The sequence below is a fragment of the Peromyscus eremicus genome, chromosome 1 (assembly GCF_949786415.1).
Source record: "Peromyscus eremicus chromosome 1, PerEre_H2_v1, whole genome shotgun sequence".
Classification (NCBI taxonomy): domain Eukaryota; kingdom Metazoa; phylum Chordata; class Mammalia; order Rodentia; family Cricetidae; genus Peromyscus; species Peromyscus eremicus.
In genome coordinates, this window is record NC_081416.1 from 182152240 (window position 1) to 182161431 (window position 9192).

Here is a 9192-nt window from a genome sequence, read left to right on the forward strand (position 1 = left end):
AGAAATTAAGAGTCACCTCTCTTCACACATTTTCAGCTTTGTACTTGAAGACTTAGCTAATACAGAAACAGAAGTATAGGATAAAAGAGAGAGAGAGAGAGAGAGAGAGAGAGAGAGAGAGAGAGAGAGAGAGAGAGAGAAATAAATACCACTGTCATTGTGTGAACATGACATGATTGTCTATGTAGAAATTATGAATCATTGTATGATAAGTCTTTCTACCAAGGTGAATCTGGGATGATTGATTTGCAAGCCAATTGCTTTTTCATATATGAGAAATACAGTGGAAAATGAAACGAAAACCACCAATTTCATTCAACACTCACCACCCTCACACCTGTGATACTGCTTTGCTGTTGTGAAGGTTTCTTTGATGGGGGTGTTTGCAGTGGTTAGCAATTGCTACAAATCAGAAATTTGTGTTAAGAAAACACTTTCAATGTACTACCCACATTGTTTTGCCAGCTAGTCTTTATTCTACCAGTATGGTAACATTGGCTTTATATTTCAAGAGAAACTCCATGAAGAACATGTGTTGAAGCCTGAAAGGATGGAGGGTCACAAAGAGAGTTTTGAGACATCATAGGCAAAGTGACTTTGAATTCTGGGCTCTGACTTTCCTTGTCTTTTTTGTTATTGAGGCACATTCTTTATTTCTAGTTCAATAGAGAGACTCTTCTGCCACAGAAAATGTGACAATTTATTAAAAATGGAAAATGACACATGAGGAGGGGGAGAAAAAATGTACAGAAATGAGGAGCTAAGCCAGGCAGATGGGACAGGATATTTCCTCACTATATAGATCAATAAAGGAGTTGGTTCAGTCAGCAAACACCCACAGTAGGTGGAGGGATGTCAACTCATTTGCTGAAGAAGGATCTCATCACACCCAAGGTTAACCCTGCACCCAAATCACATTTGCTCCATGGACATTCTCTCTCCAGTTCCTCAGTGTAAGAACTGGATTTTCTTACAGAATTCTTGGGATCATCACATTTATTTCCCAGACTCTTGAACCTTGAGAGATGTACTTCTTTCTTCTCTGATTTCTTCTCAGCTGCATGGTGGATCTGCCTCTGGCTGCCCCAAGCCTCAAAGACCAGAATCCCAAGGACTATGAGGATCATGGCAGCAAATCCCATCCTGATGAGATTCTCCACTGTGTGATCCTGGTTCTTTGAGGCTGTGGTTGTGGACAAAGAAGTTACAGAGGATACTGATGGTCAAAATTTTTTCAAGATAACTACATGTTCCCAAGATAACTAAATGTCCACCCAAGTCCCCTGCCTTACTGTGACAAAACCTGGAGCCTCTGTTTCCAATGTTATGACTTTAAATTCTCTTTGTTCAACTGTGTTGGGTTTAGGCATGTTCTGGGATGGACTGAAAATATCAACTGATTCTGAGAACAGAAGAGAAATAGGATGTGTGCATGCTTAAGAGAGCTGGGTGTTTCTTCTGCATTCTACTTTCTCATTTATTGTAAATACCAATAATACTTACTCTAAAAGCTCACGAAGTCTGGGATGAATCTTTTCACTGTTATAGCTGTGTTCCCTCTCTTATTCTTCTTAAAAATACATTTACTTATTTGTTTGTTTGTTTATGTTACATCCCAGCTGCAGTTCCCATTCTCTTCCCAGTCACTCCTCCCTAATACCTCTGTTCCCACCCTTGAATCCACTGCTTCTCTTTTCTGTTTAGGAAAGGGCAGGTCTCCCATGAGTATCAACAACATATGGCATATAGTTAAGGTTAAGACTGAGCACCTCCCCATGTATTAAGTGGGGGGGGGGGCAAAGTGACCAAGTATGAGGAGTAGGGTCCCCAAAGCCAGTAAAAGATTCAGAGACAGTCCCTGTTCCCACTAGGAGTTCTTATTAGATTCTTCAGGACCACTGTGAAAACACCCCTGAAAACAGTAAATTCAGAGTAGAAAAAATTGACAAGACATTCCAGGCACTGACCCCTGAGTCATGACACTGAGCAGCCACAAGGTCATTCTGAATGTGGTATCTCTGTTTAGCTCAGAAGAGGTTGTGTGAACAACATTCTCAGTTTGGGATGATTTCCTAAATGATTTTTTTCTCTGAGTGTTTGTTCTCTTGTCCCACTTAGACCTCCCATCTCTCCTGTGATCTGAGACTTGCCCTGATCTGTTCTGAGTACCCAGGGACCACCTAGGGCTGGCCAAGGAGAAAAAAAAACTTATAGTCTCTCAGAAATGAGATATGGTTTATGCTAAGATTGAGAATCTGTCTTGTTCATAAACTTTCCAAGTTGTTACTCCCCACATCAGACCAAGAAATTTCTCTATGTCCAGTTCAGGTAGGAGCACATCCTACTGACGTAAATTGTCCTACATCTCTTTCCTTTCATATATCATGTGGGAAATGCAGGATAAAGGTGTGGGGCAGAGTCATGCAGAGTGTTCTCCAGTCCTGGCTCTCAAAATAAGATGTGGGGTGTGTGTGTGTGTGTGTGTGTGTGTGTGTGTGTGTGTGTGTGTGTGTGAAGAAGGAAAGAGTATATTATTGCACATCTCTGGGCTTTCACCTAATATTTTCCCCAAAGGCATGGCTAACCCACACTAAGTATAGATTCCCAAGACTGACATATCTAACCCTTACTTTTGTCCTCTTTACAAATAATAGTTACTGAGACAAACAGAACAGTTATAGTGTGAGTAGAGAGAGGTTCAGCTCTTCCATCACTTTAGGAGACTCAAGAATCAATGGTGGATTGATGAGCACACCAAGGGCAGGCAGAAGACATTCTTAGCTGTCACTCTTCAAAAGTAGGCTGAACCCATAGAGTCTCAGTTCCTCAATTTCACCCTGAAGAGAAACGTTGCAGACTCCACAAAGCAATAGGTTTTGACTGAGACTGCTGGATGTTATTTTGCTTAACGTGATCATTGTTATGTTCAGGTTCTTACGACAAATTCTATTTGGTAGTGTTGAGCTACAGATGTGGATCTGTTTTGAACAGAAGGAAAATATAGCAGGATTTGTACTTATTCCGCCAAGGCTACCTCCTCCCATAGATACCCTGTGGGTCATAGATACACTGAGAGCAAGGGTCTGAGAATACTGGTAAGTGGAGGGTGATGAGCAAAGGTTGTCTCTGGGGACTGGTTTCTGCCTAATATCTTATATCTGTCTGTGGCCTCCCCAAGATGCTCTTTTAGACTATCTCAAACACTTCTGAATTCCATAAGCAGGGACTGTTATGAGCATTCCTAGAAATATCCATGTTGGCCTCCACCATCATGAGGGTGAATATCCTTCTGGCTGACCCTCTGCAGCATTTGGAACTCACTCCTAGCCAATAATTGTAAATGTATAACCTGATATGCCCTTTATCTCAGAAAGGTCTGTATACCCTCACCTTGGACCATGAGTTCCACATGGCCACTGGCACATGACAACAGGTACAGAGATGAGTTGATTTATTCATAGCACCTGTAGGTGCCCCTGATAGTGTAGGTCACAGAACTCATGGAGAATACTAGAACCAACCCTATGATCTAGAGGGAGGGGTCCTGAATGCCCTGGCATGGCCCTGTGCCTCACCCTTGCACATGTCACCACGGCTGTGGGACAGCCCCACTGCAGAATCAGGTTCTGGAGGATTCTTCTTTCAAGAGAAGCCAAGGCCAGAACTGAAAGAAACTTAAGGGTGTGGGCCTCTAACTTCCATTTATAAACAGAGAAGCAGCTTTCTGGAAACAGAAGGATTTGTCCAGTTCTGCATCTTTAGAAGCAACTGTATTAAGGCTATAACTAGCTACTGTCCATCAGGGCCCCACATTCCAATAGCGTCTTTACATAGCTTCCTTGGGTCTGACTCCATGCAGCTAAGATTTTGTTCTCAGTTCCTTTAGTGGCAGGATGGGGAAGTGAGTGTCTGGGTTTTGTGTTCTTCACGTCACCCACCTGGCACATCCTCCAGGCTGAGCCTAAACGTCTCTGGATGCCACCTTCTGTAGCACAAACTAATCCCTGGGTTTCTGAACTCTCCATTGGGAATCTCTGTTGACTCCCATATGCATAAGCTGAAGCAACAGAGAAATGAGAACTTTTCTGGGCTAACAGCCAGAGGCTCCATGAGTATGCAGCACACTCCCTGCACTGAAGTGCCTGATACTCACCATCTGTTGGCATGGGCCTTGAGGGTGACAGGCTGGATACTCCAATGGATCCTAGGGGAAAAAACAGGAGAAGGGTAGGAGGTAAAAACCCAGGGAACTGCCTCTGCTAACTTTTCAATATCTGCCATGAAACTTCCCCATGATCCTCATGCTGTCTACCCCAAACCTAGATTTCAATAAAAGGTGGAGTGGACATTACTTGAGAGACCCCTGCTGGCATCCACTTCTGTGGCAGGCAAAGCGCCTTCTGACTAACCTTCCTCTTGTCCCCTTAATCCCACCCAAGTCAAGGGGTCTCTTAGGGTTTGGATTGTAAGTCACCCTGAGAGTTCAGGATCACCTCACCTGAGACCGTGAGCTCTACAGGGGCACTGCCATATGACAGCAGGTAGGGAGATGACTCTTGAGAACCATAGCACCTGTAGGTGCCTGAGAAGGCAGAGGTCACAGCACTCATGGAGAATTCTGCCTGGAACTCCCAAACTTGAAACGTTGATTTTAGTCGCTGTGGTTGTTGGGCTGCTCCCTCCTTGGACAGAATGAAAGTGTCCACCGGGTATGTTGACTGACACAGCAGGGTCACATTGTCTCCAGAGTGTACTGTGGAGTCAGGCTTCACTGAGAGCGAAGGAATGACAGGAAAATGTCCTAAAGAGAAGGGAGATTATGAGAGGCTGCTGCTGTGGGATGTATGGCAAATGTGTTGCTGATTAATCAATAAAACACTAATTGGCCGTTGGCTAGGCAGGAAGTATAGGCGGGGCAAGGAGGAGAATAAAGCTGGGAAGTGGAAGGCTGAGTCAGAGAGACACTGCCAGCCGCCACAATGACAAACAGCATGTGAAGATGCCGGTAAGCCACGAGCCATGTGGCAAGGCATAGATTAATGGAAATGGATTAATTTAAGCTGTAAGAACAGTTAGCAAGAAGCCTGCCACGGCCATACAGTTTGTAACCAATATAAGTCTCTGTGTTTACTTGGTCGGGTTTGAGCGGCTGTGGGACTGGCAGGTGAAAGAGATTTGTCCTGACTGTGGGCCAGGCAGGAAAACTCTAGCTACAGGCTGCCTTCAATGTTCTGAGCTGATAACTCATCCGGGTCTGCCCTGAGAACCTGGGACTCTGTCTCTTTTCTCTGCCTGAGCCCCACTCCTGCTTGTCTATGTATCTGATCTTGCCTAAGATCCCTGTCCCTCATCCCAGCCATCCCCTCCTTAACTCCCCCATGAGAACCCATGCACAGGTTAGGTACCTGAGGGAATCTATTTATCCCCTCACCAGTGATCAGGATATCCAGGGGGTCACTGGAGGCTGACCACTCGAAAGAGAGGTTGTGTGCACCATAGCATCTGTATTGGCCTCCAGTAGTTCTGCTCACAGGGCCCAGTGTGAAGTTGGCCAAGGAGAAACCAGCCTGGGTCCACTGGACACGATGCTGGGTGAAGTCAGCTTCTCCTAACTTGTACAGAGCAAATCTGTCATAGTTGATGTCGGAGCAACACTGCAGGGTGAGGCTGTTTCCAGGGTCCAGGATATGGCCTTGGTGAGTCAGCAAGGAGGGCTTCTTGGACAGGCCTAGAGGGAAGGTGACAGGCTAGTGATTGAGGAGCTGGTTTTACCAAATACTTATCCCCTCCCATCCTGCCCTGCACATGTCACTGCTTCTCCCCAGGAGTGGGGCTCTGGCTCAGCTACCAGGTTCTTCCTCAACCACTCTGTACCTGCAACTATCCAGTGGGACATGATTGGTCAATGATGGTGCTGACTCACCTGAGATGTGTATTTCCAGGGGTTCACTGGGTACTGACCACAAATGTGAAGTTTGGTTGTAGTAACCATAACATCTGAATGTCCCCTTGTGGTCTGGTGTTACATGATCTATAGAGAACAAAGCTTGGTACTGCCTAATACTGTATATAAACTGTGAGTTCATGGAGCTGAGGAACTTCTGGTCATCCTTGGTGAGAATAAACTTGTCATATTCCTCCTTGGAGACACACTGGAGGGTCATGTTCTGTCCTAAAGTCACCACAGGGCTGGGCAGGACTGACAGGCTGGGTTTATTGTAGTGGATTCCTAGGAGAGAAGGAGGCAGACTATTCCATGGGCTCACACAGCATCCATGTTCTCCAGGGCCAGGCTGTGGGAGGGGAATACTCCTGAGAGCAGAGTCTGGGGCTGAGACCCTGACTGTCCCCTCACCTGTAACCACCAGTTCCAGGGGATCACTGCACTCTGACCAGCCAGCTGAGCTGTAACAGTAACAGCGATATTGTCCCCCATGTTGCTGTGTCACAGAAGGGATGGAAAACTTGGCCTTGTTCTCAGGCTTCTCTGGGGTCTGTGTGCCCCAGGGTGTTTGGCTTCCCTCTTTATGTAGAACACATATTTCTGCATCCAGGGTCCCCTCACACCAGATGGTCATGGGGCTTTGTGAGGTGACCACAGAGCCTGGCTCAGCCTTGATGGTGGGTTTGTGGAGGGTCCCTGCAAGGATGTAGGAGAGAAGAAGGTGGGTCTGTCTGAAAGTGGCCAGAGAAAGTGACACTGGTGGATGGCATCTTTTTCTTTTATTCTTCTCTCATACAATACATCCTGACAGCAGCCTCCTTATTTCCCCTCTCCCTGAAACCCACTGCTCCTTTGTTTCCCTTTAGAAAAGAGAAGGCCTCCCAGTGTTATTAACTGAATACGGTATAACAGCATGCAACAAGACTAGTCAAACCCTCATAATAAGGCTGGACAAGGCAACCCAGTTGGAGGAAAAAGATCCTACTTGCAAGCAAAAGAGTCAGAGGCATTCCCACTCCCATTGTTATGAGTCTAACAAAAACTCCAAGCTAGTCAGGAAGTGGTAGTGTATGCCTTTAATCTCAGCACTCAGGAGGCAGATGCAGGGAGATCTCTGTGAGTCCAATGCCAGCTTGGTCTACAGAGTGAGTTCCAGGATAGACAGGGCTACACAGTCAAACTCTTAAAAAAATGGAACAACAACAACAACAAAATCCAAGGTAAACAACCACAGCGTGTGTGCAGAGGGCCTAGGACAGACCCATGCAGGCTCTGTGGTTGCTGCTTCAGTCTCTGTGAGCCCTCATGATCCCTGCTTAGTTGATTGGGTGGGCTGTGTTCTCCTGATGTCCTGAGTGCTCTGGCTCCTGCACCCCTTCCTCCTTCTCTTCTGTGGGGTTCCCTGAGCTGTTGTCAATGGCACATGAGTTGATCCAGAGTAACAGAAGGCCCCATAATGGTTCATCACTTTCTTGGACCTCCTGAGCTTTGCAGTCACTTTCTGCCTTGGATTCTGTATCTTGTGTTCCACTCTCTACCATGTTCTGTGTCATGGGCTTAGGAGCCCTGGCCCCTCACATACACTACACACCAAGGACTCCCTGAGCATCTGTATTATTTCAACATCATTATATGGAAAGGCTGGGGTTCCTCACCTGAGACCAGGAGTTCCAGGGGGTTACTAGGTTCTGACCACAACTGTGGTCTGTTCTTGTTAAAGCTGTAGCATCTGAATGTCCACCTTTGGCTGGAGGTCACAGGGCCCACATGGAACAGGGCCTGGAACTGTCCAGTATAGGGGTTATACTGTGAGTCCAGCATCCAGGAGAGCTTCTGTGGTCCTTCCTTAGTTAGAACAAACCTGTCATATTCCTGCCCTGAGGCACACTGGAGGATGACAGTCCCTCCTTCAGTCCCCACAGGGCTGGGCTGGGCTGACAGGCTGGGTTTACTGTAGACTCCTGGGAGAAAAACAGGAATCAGTTAAATGTATCAGGCTTCCTTATCCTCTGTGTCTGTGAGGTGGAGGTAACCCTGTGACACTTCTTGACAGTCAAGCCGGAGTTTGGGGACCCTGTGTGTCCTCTCACCTGTCACCACCAGCTCCAGGAAGTCACTGTACTCTGACCATCCATCATGGATCTGATATTGACAGCGATATCATCCTGCATGTTTGTGGTCTGTTTTTGAGATTGAAAATTCAGCCTTGTCCTTAGGATTTTGTAGAAACTCTATGTGCTTTAGTTTTTGGTTTTCCTCTTTATAGAGTCTGTATGCTTTAGCTCCTGTGGTCCCCTCACAAAAGAAGGACACTGTAGTCTGCTTGTAGACCACGGAATCTGGCTGTACTGTGAGGACAGGCTTAGGGAGGGACCCTGCAAGGAAAAGAGCATCTAGGACTCAGGACAGCCATCAGATTGCAGCTCCCAACCCCAACCCTCCAGCCATCCCCATGGGCAGCACACATGTGTTGTTCTCCATCCTCACTGCCCAGGCATGGCTGCAGGAATGATGAGAAGTGATGGTCAGGACATCTGCAGCCACTCACTCACCTGCCAGCACTGGGGTCCCCAGGCCCAGAGTCCGTCCTGGAAGAGAGTTCCCTGTGAGAGGTTTGTCCCTGAAGCTTGAGCAAGTCCTCCCCTCTGCAGAAACTCCTGAGACCCTGGGGTTTCCTGATGGACCAGTGCTGGGCTCTGTAGGTGAAGGTCATTCCTGGATCACAGTATCCCCTCACCCTCTCCACATCTCACCGAGACAGAGCAGGGCTGTGACGGTGAAGGTCATGGCATCTCCTCCTGGAGGCTGCAACTGTGCTCATGGGCAGAGCTACAGAGTCTGTCTGGAGGGACAGGAGACACAGGGTGTGACCTCTGGAGGCTGGACACTCCCTATGACACGGTTGTAGTTCAGCAGCCCCACAGGAAGAGGAAGTGCCCTCCTCAGGCGCCAGGCTCTGTCTTCCCCAAGGCTGTGTCTAGGTCAGGTCATAGACTCTGCAATCAATTCTTTGTCTGTTTCATCTGTCCTCATCTCTGTCTGTTCCCCTTGGAACTGACAAATTAGCAGACGAGTCTGAATATTACACACAAGAAAAAATTTACAAAAAGGTTTGCTTTATTCCTTTTCACTTTTTTTATGTGAAATACTTTTTTGTATTCAAAATATTTGCAGGTTTCTGTGAAGGGTCTCACTGTGTACATCTGCATGAAATAAAATTTATAATCCTCTTCCTCACAGCCTTAGGT

The 9192-nt window shown here is 46.8% G+C and overlaps 1 protein-coding gene across 1 annotated transcript; it reads right to left on the reverse strand.

Annotated features, from left to right (window-relative positions):
- Positions 1-688: 688 nt before the first annotated feature.
- LOC131926805 (leukocyte immunoglobulin-like receptor subfamily B member 3) lies at positions 689-8731 on the reverse strand. Its single transcript, XM_059282437.1, is given in 10 exon segments — positions 689-1183; positions 4154-4204; positions 4499-4801; positions 5432-5728; positions 5924-6229; positions 6356-6640; positions 7600-7905; positions 8035-8319; positions 8497-8532; positions 8698-8731. Coding segments are annotated over 10 exon segments (2226 nt in total). The 3' UTR covers positions 689-860.
- Between the last annotated feature and the right edge of the window lie 461 nt (positions 8732-9192).